Source organism: Falco rusticolus, chromosome 16, assembly GCF_015220075.1.
Source record: "Falco rusticolus isolate bFalRus1 chromosome 16, bFalRus1.pri, whole genome shotgun sequence".
NCBI lineage: Eukaryota > Metazoa > Chordata > Aves > Falconiformes > Falconidae > Falco > Falco rusticolus.
The window spans coordinates 5,612,253-5,637,138 of record NC_051202.1 but is presented as its reverse complement, the minus strand read 5'-3'; the positions used below and the strand labels follow the sequence as shown (position 1 = coordinate 5,637,138).

The window sequence follows — 24,886 nt, the reverse complement described above, 5'->3', positions numbered from 1 at the left end:
CCCTTTCCGCCATCTCCGCCAATGGGAGCGCGGCGGGGAGCCAACTTCCGGCGGAAGCGCGGGGGGCAGTGCGACGTGTGCGCGGAGCCGGGCCCGGCGCCGCCGCCGCCGCCATGCTCGACTTCTTCACCATCTTCAGCAAGGGCGGCCTCGTCCTCTGGTGTTTCCAGGGTGTCCGTGGGCCCGCCGCTGCTGCCACCGCTCCCGTCAACGCCCTCATCCGCTCCGTCCTCCTGCAGGTCGGTGCCGGGCGGCCGGCACCATCTGCCGGGCCGGACGGGGGGGGAACTGCGGCCGGGCGGAACCATCCACCTGAGGGGTGGGGGGGGACGCGGCCGGGACCACCCGCCGGGGAGGGGCTAAATGGTTGGGTTGGGACCACTTGCCTGGGGAGGGGGGAACGGGCGGGCCCACTTGCGGGGGGTGTGGGGGGCGGCTGGGCGGACCACTACCTGGGGAGGGGGGGGTTGGATCAATTATATGGGAGGTGGTATCACCTAGTTGGGGGGGCGATGGATGCGACCACCTGCTTAGGGAAGGGGACACATGGGTGGGACCACCTATGGGGGAGGGGGAGACAGATGGGTGGGGCCACCTTGGAGGGGGGGATCACCTAGTTGGGGGGGCAATGGATTGGACCACCTGCTTGGGGAGGGGGACACACAGGTGGGACCACCTACCAGGGGGACCCAGATGGATGGGACCACCTATGGGGGAGGAATCACCTAGTTTGGGGGGGGCAATGGGTGGGACCACCTGCTTGGGAAAGGGGGGATATATGGGTGGGCCCACCAACCTGGGGCTGACCCATCGGGGGGAGGAAGAGTGGGACCACCTGCCCAGGGGGGTGGGCTGCGCCCCACTTATAACAGCATAACCTATAACAGCACTATAGCGGTGCTGGACTGCTTGGAGTGGGGCAGATGACAGGGATGATGTGTGGGGGTCTCCTCACTGCTGGCACCCCCTTCTGACGGTTCCTCTCCCCTAGGAGCGAGGTGGCAACAACTCCTTCACCCATGAAGCCCTCACGCTCAAGTACAAACTGGACAACCAGTTTGAGCTGGTGTTTGTGGTGAGCTGCCTCCCCTAGTCCCGCCCCCCCCGCCCTGGGTGCTCTGAAACTCTGAGGGAGGGGGATTGTTCCAGAAAAAGGGTCTTCACATCTGGCTCGGTTGGGAAAAGGCTGTTTAACACCTTCCCAAAGGCTTTCCGTTGCCTCCCTAAAATTTTCCTGCCACCGCCGCTTGGGAAAGCAGGTGGCTTGCGTGTTGGTAACGCAAAGGCTTTTTCCTGGCGTGTTGTTTTTTTTTCCCCTCCTCCTTGTGCCAACACCTGCCCGTGTCAGCGTGGGGAAACTGGGATGTGTTGGCCTGGCGGAAGAGCTGGTGCCAGTTGGGAAATGGCACGGTGCTGGATCGCACATTGGTTAGTGCTAATCTGGCCTGAAAATGGGGAGAACAATTAACCGGCTTGTGGTTTAATGGTGCAGGGCTCTACCTCGACTCCCAGAGCAGGGGTAGCTCCTTCTTGCTCTGGGATTTTGGGGGATGAGGAGGTAGGATGTGGGTTTCATCATTCCCAGCTCCAGAAGAGCCTTGGAGGGCCAGGTGGTGATCCCGGCATAGCCAGGCTTCCTGCTCCTTTGTGCTTCTTCCCGAGGAGCTCAGTCGACTCAGTGGGTGGATGTGGGTGTCTCTCAGTCATATGCCACTGTGGTAGCAGCTTATTTTAATCATCTGCGATAGGATTAAAACTTATTAAACCTCAAATAGAAGCTGGACAGGCTGTTACATTCTAATAAAAATTTTTACTTTGACCAGATCTATTTTAAAAAAGCCAGAAATGTATCATCCCCTTTACTTCAGGGACACTCTCCCTTTCAGTCTCCCTGTACCTTATCTGTAAACCCATGCAACCTTCACTGTGTACGTAAAGATAAGCAAAAGGCTTTCTGGTCTTTGACTATGTGTCTTTGTCGCTATGAAGCAGTCAACCTGTTTTTATTGGTGTTGCCTTTTAAAACAAAGGTCTGAGCTGTTTTGTGGTTGGTTTTTTTTTCTTCCCCCCTTTTTGAGAGGATATAAAACTTGGAAGCCAGACTACAAAATGTAGCCTGAAGCCTGGTGAAATTAAAGAGCTCAGTGTTAAACGGAGAGGATTTCATTTCCTCACCAGCTAGATGCCGCAATTAAATTACCTGAAAGAGCAACATCTTTTTGCTGTGCTGCTTTGCAGGTGGGGTTTCAGAAGATCCTGACTCTAACCTATGTCGACAAGTTGATAGACGACGTTCACAAGGAGTTCAGAGACAAGTATCGCAATGAGTTCCAGCAGAAGGGCACCCTGGGCCTCCTAAATGGCACCTTTGATTTTAAAGACGACTTCATGCGCCTCCTCTGGTAGCAGAGTCTGATTTTCCTCTCAAGTTGCCATTTAGAGCGGGGGGGAGTGGGAGGGACAGAGCTAAAATTCAGGCTAACGGGCCACCTCCCTGCAGGGATGCAGAGGAGAGCAGTAAAGTCCGAGCTCCCACGGTAATGAAGACGTTTGAGCAGTCTCTCAAGTCCCAGAAGACTGTCAAGTGTATGATAGAAACCCGAGGGGAGAAACCAAAGGAGAAGGTCAAGAACAAGAAGAACAAAGGTTCCAAAAAAGAGGGTGAGTTGATGGAAAATGTATTTGTGGGATGGGGGGGAAATAAATATTCCAGAATTGTGTCCCAGCCTGCACTTTCCCAGTCCTCTTGTAGCACCCAAACGCTGGTCTGAGCTTGCGTCGGGGCTCTTTCCGTCAGGAACTGAAGTTGTTGCAGCACCTGGTAAAGCATCTGCGGGTGACAAGCAGCCCTCCACAGCTGGGGACAGGGAGGAACTGACCAAGGATGAAATCCTGCAAAAGAACCGGGAGGAATTCTTCAAGAGACACATGAAAGCTGGGGAGAAGTCCAGGTGGGTAATGAGGACATGGTCGGTCTACATGTGCTTCACACCTTCCTGGTGTGCCTTGGCCATTGCTGAGTCTCTCCTCTTTTCGGTGACCTCTGGAAGCCAGACCTTGCTTTCCTGGACCTTATTTCCCTTTTCTTTATTTCCCTACTTGCTGGAAAGACTGGGAGAGGGTGTGCTGCGGGTCCCAGAGGGATAATAGAGCCTGATCCTTTCCCTGGGAGAGCCAGAAACCCAGAGTGTGCCTGGGAGAGGTCCAGACCTCTTTTTAGTGAGGCTTTTGCACTGTGAGCAAAGGGCAGTGGTGCATCAATACCTGGCTTGAGGTAAAGTAGTTTGATACAGGGTTAAAGTTCAGATAGCTAAACTGGAGACTAAATCAGCCAGGTTTAGCCTTAATTTCTGCCTTTTTGGGTAATCTGGGCTCTTTAACTTTTACATTTTCTAAAGAGGCAATTGCAGCTGCTTCCTTGCACTGAACAAAATGTCTTTCTGGTCTTTATTTCAGCAAATCTCCAAAGCCTGAGGCACAGAAGGAGAAGGGGAAGAAGCCCCGAGTGTGGGATCTGGGGAACTCTAATGCCAAAGTACTCGATTACAGTAACACCGCTACCAACGGAAGCGCGGAGGCTTGTCCCATAGAGGAATTTGACCCTAATACAGTAAGAAAAAGTCAGGTCGCTTTGTCTGCTTTAGTGCATTGTTCTGGGGCCAGCTGGGCGTTGCGAACCCAGCCTGGTCTCCACGGCTGGCTGCGGTGGTGTGCGAAATGGGGATCACAGCACCCAGCCCGCACAGCTGCTGTCTGAAGGGTTATTTCTCCAGCTGCGGCAGCTGCAAACGGCGCTGGATGGGGTCATCCCACCGAGCCCTCGTGGCCAAGATCTCTGCAGAGCTGCCTCTGCTGCTGTCGATGTGATACGTCACCGCATGTGACAGCAAAAGCGGGTGAAGGGGATGGCAGTAAGCGGTTGCCGGTTTTCAGCGTGTGTCTTTTCGTCCCCTCACAGGCCCTGGGGGATAGAAATCGGGAGCCCGGCCGCCTCTACGACCTTGAGTATGAGAGTGATGATGAAGCTGAAGAGGAGAAGGTTATTCAGAACCCTTCAAAACCCAGGTAGAGGCTCTTGCAGCCCCACCTTGTTGCACGCTTCTTGATTTCTCTCCTGTAACTCCTCTTCCAGTGTAACCAGTAATGCAGTAGGGACAAAACAGTGTTTGTCAGCTGCATGGTGGGCTCTTGCATCTGGCTGTTGTGTGGCCTGTGCGACTCACTCCTTGAGCCTAAAGGTCACTCCTCCACTTCTCCGCAGCGTGAAGAAGGGAGGCCTGGGGGGCATGTTTGGCATGCTGAAAGGCCTGGTGGGCTCCAAGAGCTTGACAAGAGAGGACATGGACCCCGTACTGGAGAAGATGAAGGATCACTTGATCGGTACGTCTGGATCCGCTCTGAGTGGGTTAGTTTGAGGTGGTTCCCTGTGCTCCCATCGAGCAGCACCCATGGTTTGGGATGTTCTTGCCTACAGGAACTGTGGTGGGTTCCTCTCTTGCCTCTGAGGCAGCCCTGACACTGCATCAAAAGGGGGGCAGCAGTCTCGTCGGGTGGGGATCCTGCATGCTGACTCCATCCTTCCCTTGACGCTGATGTCTGGCGCGTGTAACCTTCTCAGCAGTGCTAACTTCCCTCTATCTCCTCCTTGAAGCAAAAAACGTGGCAGCTGAGATTGCAGTGCAGCTCTGTGAATCAGTGGCTAAGAAACTGGAAGGGAAGGTGATGGGGACGTTCACCAGTAAGTGGTCACGTAGCCTCCTGCTTGTGGTTTGGGGCTCAGGAGTGTTCCCCAGGCATGATGAGTTCCCTTTCTCTCTCCTTCCCAGCGGTGACCTCGACAGTGAAGCAAGCCCTGCAGGAGGCTCTCGTGCAGATCCTGCAGCCTCAGCGCCGTGTGGATGTCCTCCGTGATGTCATGGATGCCCAGCGCCATCGCCGACCCTACGTGGTCACTTTCTGTGGTGTGAACGGTGTTGGGAAGTCTACCAACCTGGCCAAGGTAGGACACGATCCTCCTGGTTCTCTGGGACCAGCATGATGAAGTCAGGCTGTGGCTGTTAATGAACCTTTTTTTGATCTGTTGCCACTTGCAGATTTCGTTCTGGCTCATTGAGAATGGTTTCAGCGTCCTTATTGCCGCCTGCGACACCTTCCGCGCAGGAGCAGTGGAACAGCTCCGCACCCACACCCGTCGCCTCAACGCCCTGCACCCTCCGGAGAGCCACGGTGGGCGGACCATGGTGCAGCTCTACGAGAAGGGCTATGGCAAGGACGCTGCGGGGATCGCCATGGAGGCCATCTCTTATGGTACATGGGAAACCGGTGGTGGGAGATGCTGTTTTGGGGGAGCATCCTGCCTAACGCTGTCTGCTTGTCTCCCCAGCTCGGAACCAGGGCTTTGACGTGGTCCTGGTGGACACAGCCGGCCGCATGCAGGACAATGCTCCCTTGATGACGGCGCTGGCCAAGCTCATCGCTGTCAACGCTCCTGACTTGGTCCTGTTTGTTGGAGAAGCGCTGGTGGGAAACGAGGCTGTGGATCAGCTGGTGAGTGTTGAGACCTTGCTTCTGGAAAGGCTGAGGTGGGGAAAAACCTGCTTTTGGTAGGTTTTCTCAGAGATTTGGGCAGCAGCAGCACCACAAATACATTTCTCGGCTCCATTCTTTCCCTCAGGTCAAGTTCAACAAGGCCCTGGCTGATCACTCCATGGCCCAGACACCGCGGCTCATTGACGGGATTGTCCTCACCAAGTTCGATACCATTGATGACAAGGTAAGGAGGCTCTTGAGGTGATGGCGCACAGAGCTTTCCACTGGTGACCAGAGCAGGAGGGATGGAAATTGGCAAACATGAGCGGTAGTGTGCTGTCCCAGGTGCCCTCCCCTGCTTGCTTCTTGCATTTAAGCCATTTAAACAAAATCTAGCAATTTTCTGTGCATGTGAAAAACGGGGCCAGGAGGTGCCTCAAATTCTACATGTTACTGCAGCAGGGCATATAGGGATCACATGGAGAAGTACAAAAAGGCTGAATATTAGCAAAACTCTTAGATGTGTTCCCCTGAGGGGGCCGTGCTGCATTTGTGAGCTAACGCTGCTTGTTGCCCTTGGCAGGTTGGTGCCGCTATCTCCATGACCTACATCACGAGCAAGCCCATCGTTTTCGTTGGCACTGGACAAACTTACTGTGATCTGCGAAGCCTTAATGCCAAGGCCGTGGTCGCAGCGCTCATGAAGGCCTAAAAAACACCAAATTGCTGTTTGCAGATGTCTGAAAAGAACATGCTTTACCCCGTTACCAATTAGTCTTTCCCGTGTAGTGCAGAACAGAATGAAGGGATACCAGTGTGAGGGGTACTTTTTTTTTTTTTTTTTTGGATAAAACACCTTTTATCCAGCAAAAGCTCTTCCCTGGCTTCCTTCACTCTGTTTTAAGTGATGCAGGCTCCCTTGCAGGGAGGCTGAATCCAGAGCTTTGTATTGTTCATGCTGCACGGGGTGGGTGGGCAGCACAGGAACCTGCTGTGCTTTTTGGGGGGTTTGAAGGCATTTTTTTGAGCTGCTTTTGATTATTTTTTTTTTTTTTTTTTAGACCAGCTTAGGGAGGACACAGGAGTGACTTTTGTCAGGGGTGCGCAGGATAGTCACTGCTTGGCAGCAGTGTTAAGATGATCTGGCTGTTAATGTCGCTGCTAGCAGCAGCTCCACTGAAGCTGATAAACCAAAAATGGCGATGGCCTGCATTGGGCTGCAGAGGAGATGCTAAATTGCCTTAAGGTCCCCATTTCTGTCGTCACCAGGACCCTGGAGCAGGGTACCTGGACTCCACATATTTGGGCAGGAGCTGGAGAGCTGTGGCAGCTTGGTCAGGTAGTGCTAATCATGGCCTGTCTCCTGCCCGCTGGCCTCAGCGTTATTTGCTAGTAAAAAGGAGGGGGAAAAAAAAAAAAAAAAAAAAAAAAGAAAATTAGCGGTGGCTGCTTGCTGCTTTCCTGCACCCTTTCTCCCCCCCTTTGAGTGCCTCTTGATCCCGGTCTGAAGTGCTACACTGAATAATACAAAACTCTCATATGATGTCTTGTAGCTCTGTATCGCAGATGTGCTATAGTGCAATAAATTGAATGCTGTCTGCTAAGAGACATAATTTATATAAAATAAACTTCATAATTTGTTTTCCGTGTATAAATAACTTGTCTCCAGCCAGGACCTGTTTCCTCCTCAGGGCTGGGGGGAGACAAATGGTTGCCTGTGTGAGGGCGTGTAAATCGCACACCAGCCAAAAGTTAAGTTAAGTGAACAAGCCTTTAATACAAGCTTCAACATACAAAATATTGTACAGTATAAAGACAGGACTAGAAAACTAGAGCTTCAAGTAAAAAAAAAAACCGCTCAAGTTTTTTTTTTTTTTTAATTGAAAGTACAGAATACAAAAGCACTAGGTATGAAATGAGACGAGGCTGCAGCTCCTTTGGGGAGACCATGTTCCCCAGGTGTGTGCAGCCTCAATAAAAAGACAATTACTACGTTAAACCAGGTTTCTGACCGAGGAGGCTCTGCCCTGGCCTCTGTTCCATGCCTGAAGTGTCCTGGCTCCGTGTGTGCTGGCGGCAGCTTGACAGCAGTGGCCTTCGCTTCTCCTCTAGGGTGGACTTAAAAACTGTGCAGGCCTCCCTGGGAGCTGCTGGCTCTGGCTTAGGCCCGTCCTAGGGAGTCCCCTGCCACGGCCCAGGTCCTGGGCAAGGCTGGTGCTCAAGTGCTGCATCCTGCCGGAAAACAAAGGCTCTGCAAAACTTGCCCCAGAGGCTGCCAGGCTCCCGGGGAGCCATACAGACGCTAGAAAGGGCAAAGCCTCCTCTCTTGGCTCGGGAGGGTCTTACCCTTTATCTCGGTGTGGGCAGCAGCAGAGCCGTTCAGCTGTTGTCCCTCCTTAGGCACACCTAGGAGAGAGCAATGGACCAGGTGGGAAGGCAACCCTGAGGTGACTGCACAGACACGGGGAGCCCCTGCATGAACAGCAAGTGCTGTTCCCCATTTTTATGAGCTATTAGTATGATCTCTTGTACATTAAGATACTGGCTCAGGCTGAGTAGCAGGAAGGTCAGTGAGACTGAAATGCCCTTTCACTAGAAAGCAAATAAACAACTGCAGCTCCACATGAAAAGTACAGTTTGCATGCGTGGGAAGCAGCAGAGCTGTTTAAACTGTAAGAACATACAGTGGTTTCATAAAAACAAGCCTCAATAAATCCAGCTACACTTGCAGACAGTTTCTCTTGGGGGTGGGGGCAGGAAGCTTATGGAATAACACAGCACAGAGAATGGGAGCTGTTAACAGTCTACGCTCCAAAGTCCATGGGGACAGTCAGAAACTGTGCTGTCATATGACAGGATGCCCGAGGTAAGCGCAGAGATAGTGGGTATATGCAGCGAGCCATCCCACGCAGCCCGGAACCCCTGTACCTGTTCGACCCCGCATGGCAATCTCGCTCGTCAGCCTCTCAAAGTACTCAGGCAAGTCTGCGTATTCATCTCCATAGGAAATCACTTTAATCCCTTTGTCCAGCATGTTCTCACGGAGCTTCTTGAACTCATCCACATCTCCCCTCCGTACGAGCATGAAATGCTCCAGGTCTGACTTGTGCTTCACAGCCTCTAGAAACAGGGCCTGAAACGTGGTGTCATCAACAGTCCAACCACAGCCCAAGAACAGGAATGACTTATTTTCATACAGCTTCTGAATCTCTCGCTTTAAAAAAGGGAAAGATGTTCTTAGTCAGGGCAAGTTTTACCTTCACACGGCACAAGAGACAGCATCTGCCTTATTGCTGATGAGGCTCTTTCTGCAGGAGTGCTGTCGTTTGATCATCCCCAACACAAACGTGGTGAGGCTTAGTGGGTTAGAGAATCCATCCCTCATATTTCACAAAATCAAGGACTCTCCCACCACCCTGCACAGAGCTCAGTCTTTAAACTCAGCTGAGTCTACGCCTGGTTAACCTATGGGCTTGCCAGGGAAGCGGGAGATGTATATACATAATGTACGGGACCCCAAAGTACATGCTGCAGAGAGAATGCAGGGCTGCCTCACCATAACCTCTGTGTTGCGCAGCACATTCTGGTATCCAGCTGGGTGGAGCACGATGCCACTGGGGTTGGTGTAAACGCCATGGATGTGCAGGACGCTCAGCTTCCTCTTCTCTTGTGCCCACTCCAATACCTGCGCAAAACAAACCCCTCCGGAAATGTTAGGGAGTGCATCATGTTAGCTTCCACGGCGCTGTTAAAAATACCATTTTGGGGAAGCATTTCAAAGAGCAGCTTCTTCCTCATCTCCTCAAGAGGTCACGAGTCCATCAGCCTCAACATCACAGCCTATGACGCGTGTTTGGGCCAACACTTCAGCTGAACAGCAAATGTGATGGGAAGAGACTGGATTGATACACCCAACTCAGCAGAAAAAGGGGGAAATTCTGAAAATACTGTCAGCATGCCTCTCAGGCCTACAGAGTTTTATTTCTTGGCCCTTCTAGGCTCTGAGAAGCTCAGAGGGAGCTCAACAGCTGACCTTCATTTCAGAAAGCCACTTCCAAGGCTCTCAGGTTACTCCTGCAGACCTTAGCTTGTTTAAGCTTGCAATAATTAGAACGCTTATTTGTAACACTGTAAGTACTTCCAGCCATGTAGATTAAGAGGTCATGCAGGAAACATGAAGCACAGAAATGAGCCTGAATGGAAAGAGACCAAGTGCTGCACAGCACCTACATGTGGCGTGTGTTTAACAAAGCAAACAGAAGGACACGACACTTTCCACCAGTAAGGCCCATGATGGAAAGATGAGGCGGGCAGGTGGCGAAGAGCTCAGGGTTTCACAGACTGATTTTCTGCCTAACTGGGGCAGAAGGAGGGAACCTTGCATGAAGCGAGCAGCTACAAATCCGAGAGCATGGCAGAAGAAGCCGGAGCACGTGAGTAACCCAGCAGGAGCCATCCAGCCATTTCAGAAAGAGGACGCGGCGCTAATGGGAAGCCTTGAAGGCTACAGCCCCAAAAACACTCTGCCACAAAAAGCATTCCGCAGCACGTTACAAAAATAGAAAGATCAGCTTGGTGTCTCGCACAGAGCTTCCCGTGTCGCCCATGTCGGTTAGAACATCGACCCAAGCCTTATGTGGAAGCGAGGCTTGCGGTACTTCAGCAAGGCCAAGGCAGAAGTTTCAAGGACAGAGATCAAAGAAATGCCAGGCTTAAGGGCTCCTCCTGAGCAATGGATGCCAGCCAGCAAGCACAGCATTTCAGAAACGAGTGTTTGTCTTCATTCCTCTGCTCACTGCCCCAAATGGTCAGAGCCTCTGCTTGGAGCTTGTCTAACATCACTTAAACTACTATGAACAGTACAATCCCCTTACACGGGTATGAGGGCACATCCTGCAGCTGCTGCTGTCCCAGCTCAGCCCTGACAAAAAAATATCATCATCGTTTACCTTCTTTTCATCAGTCAGGTCAAGAGACTCCAGATGCTTCCCTTGGTGTGCTGCGTACAGTTCCAGCAGGTTATCAAAGTTTGTGGTTAACACAAGTGCCCCGTTTTCCATTAAGTGAAGCACGGACTGAAGCAGCTGCTTCCCAGAATCTTCCATTTTAGATTCCAGGTCATCAAACACCTCGTATAAACAGTCTTTGAAAAAGGTTGAGCGAACATTGCTTGTGCGCTGAGAAGGGGAGACAGATTAAGATCAGAGCCTGGCTTCTTTTAACACCTCATGCCAAATGACTTGATGAAAAACTACCCACATATTTCTCGAAGACCTCTGCAAAGACTACAGGTCCTTGCAAGGCAAACACAGAGCACTTACTGCTTTGGGGTGGGTACTCCCCCGCAGCGTGCTCTGAGGGAAATACCCCAAACGTAGTCTCCACGGCAGTTATTTCTCGGGAACCTGGCACAGTAACTGCACTTGTGGTTCCTCATAGACAGGAATTGTTGGAGATGGGGGCACGCAGGAGAACCAAATCTGGCTATTTCCAAAAGCCAAATCCTATGCTCAGGGTGGGGTACCGAATATTTACGTACAGTGCTACAAGCACACTCACCGGAGACAGCTTCTGGATAAGGTCGTGGGCGACATGAACCAAGTTTTTGTCTTCATGGAGACACTTTTGAAACCGTTTGCTCTCTTCATCTTCAAGGAGATCAAAGTCAATAGCAGCATCCAGGAGGGCCTGGATTAACCCCTTCCAAGACTTCAGCGCTGGGACCTGGGGAGCAACTGCTGCACTAATTCCTGTCCCAATCACCAGCACAAGTTCCTGAGGCTTCTTAGTTTTGAGGCTTGGCAACAGCTTCCTGCAAGAGGAGAAAGTAGCACAGCTGGTACCATCATAGACGGAAGGCCGTCTCCAATCGTGGAACATGCAGACCGAGGACAGGGGAGGTACCATCTGCCTAAATTTTCAATCAACATGCCCATTAGGGTCCTCTGATAAACAGAGGATTAGAGGAACAGCTTAGTATCCCTTAAAGACAGCACACAGCTCCACAGATCAACATCACAAATGCCCACAATTACAAGATGCATAATTACAACATATTTGGCAATTGAGTTTGTTACCAAGATGGTTACTGGGGAAGTCAAAACTGCCCCGAAATACTTCTGAAGCAAAGCTAATACAATTAAAATTTGGAATATGGGAGATCTTGGTAATAATAGCTGCCTGGAAGCTAACAAAAAGGCTGGAGACAGTGGAAGAGGTGTGGTGAGTAATTATGGAATATGTTATCAATGGCTGTAGAGACACATACATAGTATTTTATGTACTGAGACAAACCATGCATCAGATCCCCACGCGGGAGGTCAATACAACCGTGACTGTACCTGCTTTAAGTAAGGTACTAAACAGGGGCCTGAAGGCAGCAGCCCCATTTACCTCAGCACAAAAGGAATGAAGTCGAGGCTTCCTCCCAGCTCTACCCAGGAGAGGACCTTCCCACCTCCTGGCCCCTCTTTGCCGAGAAGACCCCTCAGCAGGACACTGCTGTGCCAGAAATCCCTTCCCCATTACACTTGCAATGTTAGCGGCATGCTCAAGGCCAATCTTTTGGAATTCCAGACGATATGAAGAGTCTCATGAAAGAGCTGTGGGGCTGTATTCTCCCTTCCTCCTCCTCTCTTCCTTATTTTCCTAGCTTTACACTTGCAGAGTGCTTTTAACTCTGATGTTTATTATTGATCAAGTAGATGTGCTTCTCCTCATCATGCCTTGCCTGGTGTCAAGCTGCTTTTCTGAAGCAGGGGACCAGCTGCAGCTTCCCAGAGGATCGAAGCAGCAGCCCAGGGAGGCAGCTCATTTGGAAGGAATGTTTTTTATCTGCAAACACGTGATATTTAGCGAGAAGGGGAAAGGAAACTAACACCACACAGATGGAGCTTTGCCTTCCCTCTGCTACTGCCTACGAAAACAGACAAGTTAACCCTTTTCTTGAGAAGGTCTTCACTGTTAGTGATGATAAATGAGTTTTAATTTTGGGATTGCGAGCCTCAGACAATATATTAGTATTCATGCTAATAAGCTAGTATAAAAACACAACCAGAAACCCAGGGACCGAAATCCAAAATAATACCAAATACTCAATCTTAACGTCGTACGCCACATGTCTGAAAGGGGCATTCTGTTCCTATGCTGATAAATACACCTGGTTTCTACCCTGATATCCTGAGCAAGGAAAAAAAATATCTCCTAGTCTCTTTTCTGCTCATTCCACACACACTGGATCAAACTTGAGACTAGAGTTCCTTCACAGAAAATATGCTCCAGCCCTGCGTAACTCATAAGCAAGTCAGATTGGTGGAAGACAACTCCCTAGATGAATTAGCTGCTTGTTTGCAGATGATGATGCCTTAACTTCTGAGCCCGAAGCAGCCACAGTACCAATCCTGGCTGGAAGAAGTGCAGGTTATGCCTCAGCTTTGCATCATGCTCCGGTCCCCACTTGGACAACTGTAAGATGACCTACTTATTAGTATGAGCCTCCAGAGTAGCACTATTTAGCCTTTGCATGCAGCAAAATCATACTAATTAGTGTAATTGCATATCCTCCCAGGAACTGCTGTCCAACTCAAGTGAAGAAGCATGACCACCACATCTGACATGACCCTATGCATGGACAGGACCCAAGCTAAAATCTTGGAGACAGTACAGTAAAAAACAGCTTTCTGTGCAACCATGCACCCTGGCTTAGGGGTTAAAAAAAACCCAGCAGCAAAGTACATTCTGGGCATTAAGGCTTGTGTTCCACAAACTGCAGGAAAACACAGGGCACAGCTAGAGACAGCCCGCTTTTCTTGGATCAGCAACTGAAACAAGTGCTGGGGCTTGGTGCCAAGCATCATGCTCTTTAAAGAACAATGCAAGGTTACGGAAAAAGCTCTTATTAGAAAAAATTCACTGGAGTATAATTAAATTTACCTGGGCTTTTTTGCAGGTGGCATTCCATCTTCCAACAATGTTTCTTTACCCAAGCTCACCGTAGAAGCCATCCAGTTTCTATAGTAGACAAATCACCACAAGCAAAGTCACTACATACATACAATATGACGTGGAACAGACCACAGGTTTTTGTTGAGCCAGCTTTTCACTGGCGGATAAATACTGGCTTCTGTTATCTTTATGAGATCACCTTCGGGCCAAGAATTGCACTTTTTTGTTTCTGAACTTTGCCCCGCGACTCTCATCCGCTTCCTTAACCTCCTTTACAACGAAGCTCAATAAAATTGTAGGGCTGTTTTGTCCAACTGGGATGCAATCATCACTGGCAGACCACTGGTTGCCAGACCCTTCACTTCACCTCAGCTGTTCATCTTTGCCTGAGAGCCGGTACCTTGGAGCAGGCGCTCCCCGCTTCCAAGGCAATGGTGCCCGTTAACAAACCTGCTGCTTAGGAAACAACGGGAAGGAAGAAAGACAAAAAGATTTTTGTTGGCTTAAAAGCCACCGAAAGCTTTTCATTCTCCGGTGATGAGAGAAGGATTAACCAGCCTGCCATACATCTACAGGCAGTGGGATATGACCTTAAGGCCCACAGAAAGGAAGTTGTCTGAGAACTCTTTCAACAGCCCATGACATAAAATACAAAAGGTCTGCCAGCATACAGTCCTCTCCCACTCTGCTCCTCCAAAAATAAGACTACTAAAAGGGAAAGTAAGCAGACAAAACTGTTTACCCTTGTCCATTTTTTTTCCTTGCCGATTGTAATGAAAAGCCCAACAAAAATTATGGTTAGGTGGGCTTTTGCCAAAAGGAAATGCTGTGTAAGAGCTGCTGGCCCAAAATCACAGGCTTTTTACAGGTTTCGCAGCCTCTGTGAGATCTGAGCGTTTGTCCTACAAATGAGATGCTTGTGCTTGCTTCACTGCAGTACAACAGCAGCACTGACAGGCGATATGCAGGGCAACTCTTTGCAGGTAGGAAACCCCAGCTGCACAGGCTGCAAACGCATGCAGGGATCATTTAAAAAATCGTCCCCGTAAATCTCAGTAACTGTCATCTTTCAGTGCTGGATGATGAAAGCAGGGAACATCGACTGTCGCAGACGCTCAGATGTGGTATGTTTGCCAGCCTGTCATTTCTGAACAGTTCCGAGAACTTTGTAATTACAATAATAATATATAATTATAAAAATAATATAATAATATTATAACATCTCAGAGAGCTGGTCTTCATAACCTGCCTCCCGAAACACCACTCAGCATATGCTGCCTATCACCTCAGATAATCACATTTTTAATTTTACTGTAGAGACCAGATTTCGGGTAATAGTTTCAAATGCATTTAACAAGTGAGGAACCAAGCTCCAGCTGACTGCTTGCACCTCCTGGTTTTACACCCTCTGTGCTTGCAAGGCTGAGGTTTCTCCACCACACACCCTTTTGCACATTGTACCCTGTGTTTTTCCAACGCACCATCAAGCCTGAGAGCACTCTGGTGCTGTTCTGACAACGAACCTCTGCAGCCTCATGCCCCCTGAACACCTGCAACTGCCAGGCCCCGCGCTGAACCATTTTGGGGAGTTAAACAGCCAGAAAAAACACCCGCTCTGAAGCGGTGACTCTCAGGGAGGCAGGAGGACCTGCAGGACACATGATCAGTCAGGCAGTAACATCAAACTTGCCTTGAGTGAATACAGCCAAGCACAGTCAGGATGGGAAACATTAAGCGGGGAAAAAAAACCTTCTTTTTTTTCTTTCCAGTAGGGCAAGATCTCTCATTTTGGATTAGCTGATTATCCTGGAAGAACAGGCTGCTTCCACAAAGCCAGCCAGATTTTAATTAATGGTGCAAAGACACTTTAGACGAGCTAGGGACTAAAGCACATAGCCTTTGTTAACTGGAATATTAAGAAGTTCGTGTAAAGCAACATGCTGAACTACCGCTGCTGTCAAGGTCTGCTGTTGCCCCCCTCCAAGGCAGCATACCTAAAAGCCGAAGTTAAAACATTCCCCACTTTCTAGACTGGCTTAGTTTATGGATATATTTTAAGTTATATTAGCTTTACATTGTGAATTATCAGTTAAGTCTCAAATATCAAGCCTGTTTATAAACTCCTACCTAGGTCTTCCCGTTTTGCTTGCTCACCTGCCTGAGCACTGCTTCTATTTCACTCCATTTTTAAGTGCCTTTAAAGCACTAACAACATTTCAAAAGTCATTCTCAACTTAGGAAAAAAAACCTTTCATAATTAGAGTTACCAAAACATGGCTTTCTAATACCATGAACTTCAACTTTTATTTCTATTTAATCCAAATAGCCACAACAGAAAAAAAAAGAAATCAGAAATAATGACTAGTTGTCTTCTGTCTCCAAAAAAAGTCTTATTTCTCTAAGTCTTGGAGACTCAGCCAAGAAATGTGAACCTCCAGACCTTAGACCTGGGGAGAAGCTCTGCTCTCCAGGGGGACAAATCATGCTGGCACAGCTGAGGTAACCGAAATTAAGCAGCATCACTTCAGAGCGTGGCACCACAGCTGCAGGGCAAAATGTACCTAGAAGACAGTACCTGACCGTTCTGTGACCACAGGTGCCACGAAGGAGAGAAAGCAATGGGCACTTACAAGATAAGAAGCATCTCTCCAGCCATGCTCCTCAAGATGTCAGGAACTTTCCAGCTATTTAGACTACATGGAGTCGGAGAGAGAGTAAACATCAAATTCCGTGGGTTCTTGGCTCAGCTGCCCTGTTCCCTTGCACAGCGTTGTCCCTCACCACCTTTATTAACAGCACTAAGCTTCCCTGTCACAGCATTGTCTTTCGTCACCTTTATTAACAGTGCTAAGCTTACAGAGTCCCTGCATAGGTTTGTGGTGTTCTCCTTTGCCATCCACACCAAAGAAATCAGTTAATTTATCCTAAAGCCTTTAGGATACAGATTTCAGCAAGGAACCATTATCTTTAAATGATACCCAAGCCACCAACACTGAATAAACCCAACCACAACAATTCTGTATGCAATATAAGGGAGACAATCCAGCTGCAAAAATGCCTGAAACACAAAGATACGTCCCAGATAAAACCAAATGCCTAAACAAAGCATGTGTCAAATTAACGCTGACACACAGAGCATGTGTTTACAAAAACCTTGCCATAATTCTATGAAACACGGCTGTGCCATTCAGTCAACAAGAGATCCCAGCCTGCAGAACCAACCCAGGAAATTAATGAGACATTTTCTCCCATTAACTCATCACCAAGGGAGATGGGGAAGTCACTGTGGACACCCTTGTCTCCATGCTCAGCAGCTAATACACAAGTAAAGCTACACCTGCATGCTAGATCTGAACATTTAAAGTTTAAGCAAAGTACAAACTGTGTGCTTGCTGCTCAGTGCTCAAAGAGGGGCTTCTCTGGAACGCCCCTTCAAATTATATAAAGAAGCAAGTACCGATTCATTGCTCATCTATTATTTTTAGCTTCTTTGGGTGCTGAGACCGCCAGTGAGGGCGTAATTCAGATCTCCTTTTAAAATTGTGTGGATTTAAGATGTTGGAATAAGACAAACATTGTGTTATAGTTTAAAACCTGCTATGTTTCAGCTAAAAGAATCTGAAAGGACATTTATGAGCTGTCCCTGGCTGATTCCCAAGTTCTGTCCCTCCATGTGGGAGCTGGAATTGGAGCAGGCCCCCATTGCTTGTCCAAAACTGTCCTAGAAAGGGACGGCTCTCAGAGATAATGGGGACCAGCAGCGTGAGGAAAACGAGCCCCACTTCTGTTCACACTGATGTTACAAACACAAGATTCAGTCTCCTTGGATGCCCGTTAAAATACATCAGAGGTTTTTATTTAATGTTGAGATTCTCCATGTGCTTCGGGCTCCCACCAGCTTCATGAAGAATATGCGGGAGTGACCCAGTGAAGCCTGAAAGAGGTTTGTATCCCCAAAAAACTGACACAGGAGCCTGCATCGTCTGACAGGTGCCAGGCCGATGCGGTCAGACGCAGGCTTGCTTTGCTCTGCCTGATTTAAACCCCAGCAGATGAGGATGCGGGACAGCCCTTGAGCAGGCACTTCTGCATGCAGGGCTGCCTTTCCACCGTTTCCAGGGTGTTTCTGGAAAGCAAACCGGGAGCTGCTGGGGGAGGGGATTCACACCTCCAGGGATGCCCGGCGCTTCGAGGCCTTACCTTTCCTCTCTGCTGCGCCCTCTCCTCGCCCCCTCTCACGCTAAACCTGAGGGAAAAGCAAGAACACGGTATCTCAGCAGGCAGGGAAGAGGCCGAGGCTCCTTCATAGGGATGGGAAAACGTCCAAAAAGATAGCTTTTAGAGGGCGACGGCGCGGGGGCGGCCGGCAGAGCGGCGCCGCTGAGGTGAGGCTGGGCCCTAGTGGCCCCCGCCATGAGGCGGCCGCCCCCCGGTCCTCCGGCTGCCCCCCGGCCCCCCTCGGTGCCCGGACACCCCGCAGCCCGACCACGCGGGGAGGCCGCTGCCCGCCGCCCTCGGGGCTCCCCTCATGGCGGCCGCCTGCCCGCAGCGCAGGGGCCCGCCGTCGCCATGGCAACGCGCCCCCCGCTCCCGCCCAGCACGCACCTGGCGCCGCGCGCCCGGCCCCATGAGGAGACGCCCGGCCGCCGCGCCCCGCACAGGCACCTCGCGCCGCGCCCCGCCCCCTGGCGCGGCGGCGGGAAGGGATTGGACCGCCCCCCTCCGCTTCGCCTTTCCATTGGCTCGCAGCGGAAGGGGCGGGACTTTCGCGGGTCCGCCGGAGGGAGACGAAGCGCTCGCACGAGAATTCACTTGCGTTCTCGCGATGCTTCGTGAAGCTATAAAAGTCTCGAGCGCATGCGCCTGCTAGTCGCGGTCTGCTGGCGGTGAGGAGAGCCGTGGTGGGGCTGCCTGAGGGGTCGCGGCGTGGCAGGCCGGGGCTCGGTTACCCTCTGTTGGGTGGGCTTCGTAGGCCTGTGGCTTGTTACTCCTTATGTGGCTTCCTTCCGCGAGCTGCTTTCTTTGGATTCGCGTCTGTGTGACAGTCTCTGCAGCCCCTGAGGTGGCAACAGCAGTGCTTGGCCTTGGCTGACCGCTGTAATGCTTCCAGGCATCTGTGCAAAGGAGTTTGGTGTATTTAGAGCTTTTCAGGAAGAGAAGCTGTTTGCTGGCCTCCAGGGTTGCTTTGTATTAGCGCCGTAAGTGAAGAGTGCTAATGGTGGGTGTATTTAGAGACAAAAGTAGCTTTATTTTCTCACCTGAGCACCTTTCTGGGGCTGGCTTTGACCCTGCCTTGCACTCACCGTATCCTCAACCCGTTTCCTAATGCTTTCTGCAGGCAATCAAGCAAGCTGCCAGCTTCCCTGCGATGACCAGCCTGGTGACGCTGTAGCTGGAATGTGCTTGTGCTGCCAGGGGATTTCAGCGTGGTGCTGGTGGGTCAAGGTGTGTTCAGAATCGAGCTGTGCTTTCTTAACTACTCTACTTCCTTTAATAACGGTAATATTACAGCTAAGGCAGGGGTGGAGGTGGATCCAGTGGGGTGTTGCCCCTCAGGGACAGATTTGCGGGGTGGTGTTCACCCTCTGGGGCATGGTCTGGAAGCTCAGGGGTTTTCAGGTGGGGTTGGTTCAGATGGGTGGGTGACTTAACCTTTTTTGGGGCATGTGCTTGGGGTGGGAGTTGATTTTTGGGGTGGTGGCAGCAGCCAAGTTGCCAGTCTCAGGCTGGGAGAGGGGAAGGGATTAATGCAAGGTGGCTGAGCAAAATGGGTCAAAACAGGACAAGTAGTGCATGATCCATAACTAACAACTGCCTGGACGTCCTTGTGGGGCTCACTGCCCCTTGGCCTTGGGCTTTTTCCTTTGTGATTCGGCCACTGAGGGACCAGCCAGTGGCTCTCGCTTGGTGCCTGGGGGAGAGAAAGGCAGCTGGGGTGGCAGCTGGATGTGAAGTGAGCTTGGTGCCTCACGGGGGATTTGTTACCTTTCCGAGCATGGGCCAACTTCATGCGCCCCAGGTTCCTCTTGCTCGCCACCCCATGCTCCACGATGGGCTGGGGGTAGTGGGTGCCCACCAAGCAGCCTGCCCTCTCTTGCACGGCCCGCGGTGCTTTCCAGGGCTCATAAATGTACTCAGCAGGGAAATCCTTGAGAATGGGGACATATTTTCTACGGCAAGGGGTTAAAGCCACCAGGGAGGCCGTGTCCCATTTCACATTGCTCTGGGTTTCACGCCTACCGAATGTACGCCCCGTCCCGGTCTGTCTTCTTGCCAAAGGCAACAGGTGAGTAGACACGGAAATACTGGTGGAAGAAGGCACTGCCTGACAGCCACAGCCAGTTGCCAGCATTGAGGGACCAGTCAGCATCCAGCAAGAGCTCCTCAAAGACCTGTGGGACATCACAGTAGTGTGGGGACAGGGTCCCCAAGAGCCTGATGGGTGCTGGTGGGTGTTGGGGAAGATCTCCTGACCTTCAGCCCTTCTTCCCAGGAGACCCAGAGGTCCCCACGGGTGAGGAAGCAGGCAACAGCGTGCCGAGCGAGGTGGTGGATCCAGCCCTCGGTGCGCAGTTGGGTCATGATGGCATCGATGAAGGGGTAGCCTGTCTGGCCCTGGTGTGGGGTGTTGGAGTTAAATGGGGCAGGGGGACACTTTTAGGGGGTCAGAGGACTAAGGGTTATCCCTGATGGAAATACCTCCCTCCAGGCGTGGAGGTGCTGTGGATTATTGTCCCAGTCGACCTGCAGGCAGACAGGGTTGCCAGCCATCCGGTCGAAATTGGGGATGCTGGCGCCAGCTGTGTAGAAAAACTCCCTCCAGAGGAGCTGCCCATGCAAGGAGGTGGGGGGCTGGGAGTGCTCCTGCTGCTGGCAAAGGCAGGATCAGCCCCTCTGGGTGGGCTGGTCCCTGTTTTCTCCAGCCCTCCACCTCTTCTGCCAGGTTTCTCTGGCTTACCCTCTGCCTCCCACCCCAAAAATGCTGCCTCACCCCTTGGTAGACCTGGTCCAGCCGCCACCAGAAGGTGCGGACCGACAAGCAGCCAAATTTGAGGTAGGGGCTGAGGACGGTGGTGCTGGGGCTCAGTGAGGTGGGCGCTGTCCTGGGCTTTTGGAAGCTGCACACCCAGGCCTGGATGGGGGACACACATTGGCGTCATGTTTTGGGATGGGGGAGATAAAGCAGCCCCCAAATGTGGGTGGTGGCTGCTGAGCACTGACCGTCCTCTCCATGAGTGCATCGAGCCGGGTGAGTGCTGCTGTCTCCCCGCCGGGGTAGAGGTGAGGACCCACATTGGTGGGGTCCTGGCCCAGCTCCTCCAAGTTGGGGACCCCATAGTCGGTGTCATGGCTGGCCTGGCATGGGGTGTGGCAGCCTGGGGCACAGAGTACAGTGGGGGTGTGATGGCCATCACTCTGCTCCAGGGTGAACAGGGAGATGCTGACCCAGCTTTGTGCTCTACCCACCCCAGGTCCACCCCACGCTCACCCTGGAGATGCTCCTGCGTGAGTGCTGGGGCTGGCTTCTCTGGGGGTCCAAGGGTTGCCAGGAGGCTCTGAAGGCGCTTGTAGGTCAGGGGGGCTTTGCCCTTGTTCAGGGCAAGGACTCTGGGGTGGGAGAGGGAGAGACGGGCTTGGCACTGGGGCTGGATCTCACATCCCCAAAAGACAGCACCAGGCACCCACCTCTCAGTGTCATAGAGGGTGTGGGACACCTCCTGGATCACCTCCACACCATGCTGTGCTGCCAGCTTGGCCACGGTGGCATCACGCTGGCGGGCGGAGGGTTCAGTGTCCACCTCGAAGGTCAACCGTGTTGTCCCCCAGGCGTGGAAGAGACTGGGAAACACCTCCTCTGGGCAGCCCCGCACCACGAACAGCCTGCCGGGGAGCTGGGTGGGCACAAAGCCCCTTGAGACACCCACACCCCCCCCCCCCAAATTCCTCGGGGGTGGCACCGGGACTCACCTGGAGCCGATTTTCTGCAGGCTTCCATCCAAGTCCCGCAGGGCATCGAGGAGGAACCGCTGGGCATTGGTGCCTGCCTGGCTGTTGGAGGGGTTGAGGATGAAGAGGGGGTGGAGGCAGCAGCAATCAGTGGCAGCTGCCAGCAGTGCTGGGTTGTCGTGCAGCCGGAGACCCTTCCGAAACCAGTGGATGGAGCTGTGCTGCATGGCTGGGAGGGGTCCTGGTGGGGTGTGACCTGGGAAAAGAGGGGAAAAAAAAAACCTGCCTTGTTTGGTAAATCTAACTTGTAAAATAAGCAGGAGCAGCAGAGATTGACCTATCTATGTCTGGTTATAAAACCAGGGGGAAACACGTCCGGGCTTGCTGGTGAGGGCTGGCCGTGGTGACGGCATCTGGCTGGTGGCGGATGTGGGTGGGAGGCCCTGGGGAGGGCTGGCTTCCCGGCCCGCGGGATCGCAGCTGACTTCCCCTGCCTGTGCTTCCGCAGGCCCAGGTGGACCCCAGGCCTGCTGGCCGCTGGGGGTCTTGGGCTGGGGCAGCAGGCAGCAGAGGGACGGGACAGTCCTCTGCTCTGTCCCTGGGGGAGTTGGTGGGTGCCCCCCGTCATTCCCTCCACCCTGGAGCTGCTCTGTTAGGAACAGCTCCTGGATGAGGAAGCTGTAACAATGGATCAGCCTCACCATTTACTGCAGATCCCATTAGGCTTCAGAGTGAATGTGCTGCATCCTGCCTCTCTTTTCCCACCTAGGTGATCCCGGAAGATTGATCTCCTCGCTGAACTCAGGAGCTGATGCATCCCCCTTTCCTGCTCCGATGCCGGACTCCTGCATCCCAGGTAGGCATCCCCCAAACTTTCCCCCGCACCGTTTACTGTCTGTGCTTGTAGTTCAAGCCGTGCTTGAGCTTTTTGCTATTACTAAGCGGTGGCTTGTTTGGGGAGTGTGGTTTCCGCAGGTGCACCAAGCCTCGCTGGCATTTTCTGCAGTCCTGTGCTGTTTTGCATTGGGGTAAAGGCTTCAGCGTGACTTAGGGTGTTTCATTTTGGAAGAGGTGATGCAAATAGTGGAAAAATGAGCCATGTTTGCTCCTGGGGCTTGTTTCCCCCATTGCTGCTCCTGGGTACCTGCAGGAAGGGCCTGGGCACCCCAAACCATGCTGGGAGCACAATGCTGAGGTGTGGGCATGGTGTGAGCTGGCAAGGGATGGGCAGGAATGCTGGAGTAGGCATCACTGCAGATGCATGGATCTGGGCATCACCCAAGCAGTGTTTGGTTTGCCAGTTGATCCCCAGTGATCCCTGCTTTTCCCCTCTACAGGGTCCTTTCACTGCTGCTGGGAATGAGGGACTTTCCTGGCCATCAGTGCTCAGCCTCGCTTGCCACAGGTGTGTATCTCCAGTGGAGAGCTGGTAATGGGTAGCAAAAGTGCAGACAGGAGGGCTATTAGGCTGCTACTTCCAGCTCTACTTGAGGTCAGAACATGCTTTCCTGGCAAATTGTGGGGAGGCGGATGTGGAAAACCATGCTGGGGGTGATTTTGGGGCTGCAGGTGAGCATGCCAGAGCTGCATGTCCCTGGAGTAAACTGCTGAATTCCTGTGGCTGAGACTTGCCAAGGGATGGTTCCTGCTCTCCTAATCTCTTTTTTTTATCCCTTTTTTTTTTTTTTCTTCTGCTGGCAGGAGAGATTTCACATCAGTGGTTGCAGCTGAGCAGCGCACTGCCCAGTATGGCTGGTGAGTCTGGACTTGGTTTGTGCTGGGGCAGATAAATCATTCAGCTCTGTCCCCTCCATCACCAGTATCCCCTCTGTGCCGAAACATGAGGGTGCCCACAGGCTGCTTGCCACAATGTGATAGCTGAGCTTTTAGGAGCTGGGGTGGTTTTTGGGGGTCAGGGTGAGATCCTGCTTGGCTCTTTCCATCTGGAGGTGTCCTGCTGAGCCAGTGATGCTGTGTAAGCCCCTTGGGAAGCCCATGGGGGTGCTGAGCCCCCCAAACCTCACTGCGGTCTCTTCTGACTACACAGGCTGGTTTAGGTGGCTCCTGCGCAAGCCCAAGCCCAGCTCAGTGGAGAGCAGCCTCAGCACCAGTCACTCTGCTTCATCCTCACTACCTTCTTCCTCCTCATCCTCTGCTGAGAGCTCCAGCTTTTCTTCCAGCATGAGCCTGTCCAGGTCCATCCGCCCATCACCCATGTCGGTGTTGGACATCAGCGCCTCAGGTAGCGCCCGGTGGGCCAAGAGCTATGATGTCTGCATCTGCCACAGTGAGGTGGACCTGGAGCTGGTGGAGGAGCTGGTCTCCTACCTGGAGAGTCAACCCGAAAGCTTCCGTTGCTTCCTCCAGCTGCGGGATGCAGCACCGGGAAGCGCGGTGGTGACGGAGCTGTGCGATGCTGTGCAAAACAGCCACTGCTGGGTCATGCTCATCACCCCCGGTTTCCTCCAGGACCCTTGGTGCAAGTACCAGATGCACCAGGCGTTGGCTGAAGCCCCACTGGCCAACGGGCGCACTATCCCGGTCTTGAAGGATGTGGATCGGAAGGATTATCCCAAGGAGCTGCGAAGCCTCTACTACATCTACATGGCACTGAAGGAGAACAGCTTCAGGCAGATCAGGGACACCATCATGCACTGTGAGTACGCCGTGGGATGCCAGCACGGGTTGATGCTGTATCACTCTGTTGGGGTGGAGCCCATGGGAAGGGACAGGATTCTGTAAATTTATTGAAATCGCTGATTTTATAGATTAATTAGTTGCTAACGGGGCTCATTTGTTGCCTCTGCAGACCTCCAGGAGCTGTGCCGGAGCTCCACAAGCAGGACAGAGTAGTGCCAGGAGCCAGCAGCGGTGTCTCAGAGCTGCCACCACCGGATCTGGGTGCGGCCATGTCTTGATGGACCTTGGGGGACAAAGCTGAGCCCCTTGGACCAGACCTGGGAACCAAAGATGGGGAGATCCTCACACCTGTGGGGGTACGGTGGTGTGAAGCCTGCCGCATCCTGGTGATGTGACTGCTGTCCCAGTGGCCAGCACCCCCTCGGTGGGGACAGGACGTCCTCCAGCAGGTCCTCGCTGCTGATCACACAAACACTAAACTCCGCTGTTGGGTGGCACTGGAGGTCGTCGGAGCTTCTTACAGCGGCATTCCCCTGGGGTGAGGACCTGTCCTGGGGGGCTCTGACCCCGCTAGCGCTCCCAGTAAGCTGATGTGGTGCCTGCCTTCCGGTGCTGGGCAGGAAGAGGAGGGGCAGGCACTGGCGGTGTCTTTGCACGGGTTTGTTGGGACTATGAAAATGGAGAAGTTGTAATTTTGGTGGTGGGTTTCTTTGGGTGTGGTGTGTGTGTGTTTTCTTGTTTTGTTTTTTAATCCCCTGGATTGTGTGGTGAGCAGGCCAGGAAGGAGCCCGGGGGCTGAGTGACCCCACATGGCGGGGGGTGATCC

The 24,886-nt window shown here is 52.2% G+C and overlaps 4 protein-coding genes across 15 annotated transcripts; 2 read left to right on the top strand and 2 right to left on the bottom strand.

The window, feature by feature from the left end:
- The first annotated feature begins 44 nt into the window (after positions 1 to 44).
- Positions 45 to 7,170, top strand: SRPRA (SRP receptor subunit alpha). Its single transcript, XM_037409769.1, has 14 exons — positions 45 to 239; positions 992 to 1,075; positions 2,239 to 2,402; positions 2,501 to 2,661; positions 2,798 to 2,951; positions 3,457 to 3,610; positions 3,959 to 4,065; positions 4,262 to 4,380; positions 4,652 to 4,738; positions 4,827 to 4,999; positions 5,094 to 5,307; positions 5,384 to 5,547; positions 5,675 to 5,773; positions 6,113 to 7,170. The coding sequence occupies exons 1-14, from the start codon at positions 114 to 116 to the stop codon at positions 6,239 to 6,241; spliced, it is 1,935 nt and encodes a 644-aa protein (XP_037265666.1). The 5' UTR covers positions 45 to 113; the 3' UTR covers positions 6,242 to 7,170.
- FAM118B (family with sequence similarity 118 member B) lies at positions 6,375 to 18,129 on the bottom strand. 3 transcript variants are annotated; one of them, XM_037409773.1, is made up of 10 exons: positions 18,079 to 18,129; positions 17,674 to 17,719; positions 16,104 to 16,166; positions 13,462 to 13,539; positions 11,089 to 11,341; positions 10,479 to 10,706; positions 9,086 to 9,214; positions 8,458 to 8,662; positions 7,876 to 7,935; positions 6,375 to 7,761 (listed from the first exon to the last, which is right to left on the bottom strand). In XM_037409773.1, exons 3-10 carry the CDS (start codon positions 16,127 to 16,129, stop codon positions 7,748 to 7,750), a joined length of 993 nt encoding a protein of 330 aa, XP_037265670.1. In that variant the 5' UTR covers positions 16,130 to 16,166; positions 17,674 to 17,719; positions 18,079 to 18,129; the 3' UTR covers positions 6,375 to 7,747. The 3 variants fall into 3 exon arrangements, with proteins under 3 accessions (XP_037265670.1, XP_037265669.1, XP_037265668.1); XM_037409772.1 differs by lacking the exon at positions 16,104 to 16,166 and having other exon boundaries at positions 8,458 to 8,743; XM_037409771.1 differs by lacking the exons at positions 17,674 to 17,719; positions 18,079 to 18,129 and having other exon boundaries at positions 8,458 to 8,743; positions 16,104 to 16,145.
- Positions 18,130 to 18,310: 181 nt separating this feature from the next.
- Positions 18,311 to 24,757, top strand: LOC119158184 (TIR domain containing adaptor protein). Of its 6 annotated transcripts, none has more exons than XM_037409799.1 (7): positions 18,311 to 18,359; positions 18,812 to 18,918; positions 22,190 to 22,276; positions 22,758 to 22,825; positions 23,122 to 23,175; positions 23,468 to 24,076; positions 24,230 to 24,757. In XM_037409799.1, exons 4-7 carry the CDS (start codon positions 22,780 to 22,782, stop codon positions 24,271 to 24,273), a joined length of 753 nt encoding a protein of 250 aa, XP_037265696.1. In that variant the 5' UTR covers positions 18,311 to 18,359; positions 18,812 to 18,918; positions 22,190 to 22,276; positions 22,758 to 22,779; the 3' UTR covers positions 24,274 to 24,757. The 6 variants fall into 6 exon arrangements, with proteins under 6 accessions (XP_037265696.1, XP_037265697.1, XP_037265695.1 ...); XM_037409800.1 differs by lacking the exon at positions 18,311 to 18,359 and adding an exon at positions 18,366 to 18,535; XM_037409798.1 differs by lacking the exon at positions 18,311 to 18,359 and adding an exon at positions 18,366 to 18,671.
- LOC119158181 (cryptochrome-2-like) lies at positions 18,927 to 21,767 on the bottom strand. Of its 5 annotated transcripts, none has more exons than XM_037409792.1 (9): positions 21,442 to 21,767; positions 21,160 to 21,354; positions 20,963 to 21,081; positions 20,695 to 20,849; positions 20,465 to 20,605; positions 20,173 to 20,340; positions 19,948 to 20,088; positions 19,714 to 19,865; positions 18,927 to 19,643 (listed from the first exon to the last, which is right to left on the bottom strand). In XM_037409792.1, the coding sequence occupies exons 1-9, from the start codon at positions 21,645 to 21,647 to the stop codon at positions 19,121 to 19,123; spliced, it is 1,800 nt and encodes a 599-aa protein (XP_037265689.1). In that variant the 5' UTR covers positions 21,648 to 21,767; the 3' UTR covers positions 18,927 to 19,120. The 5 variants fall into 5 exon arrangements, with proteins under 5 accessions (XP_037265689.1, XP_037265688.1, XP_037265690.1 ...); XM_037409793.1 differs by having other exon boundaries at positions 19,187 to 19,384; positions 19,459 to 19,643; positions 20,963 to 21,354; XM_037409795.1 differs by having other exon boundaries at positions 19,276 to 19,384; positions 19,459 to 19,621; positions 20,963 to 21,354.
- Positions 24,758 to 24,886: the final 129 nt, after the last annotated feature.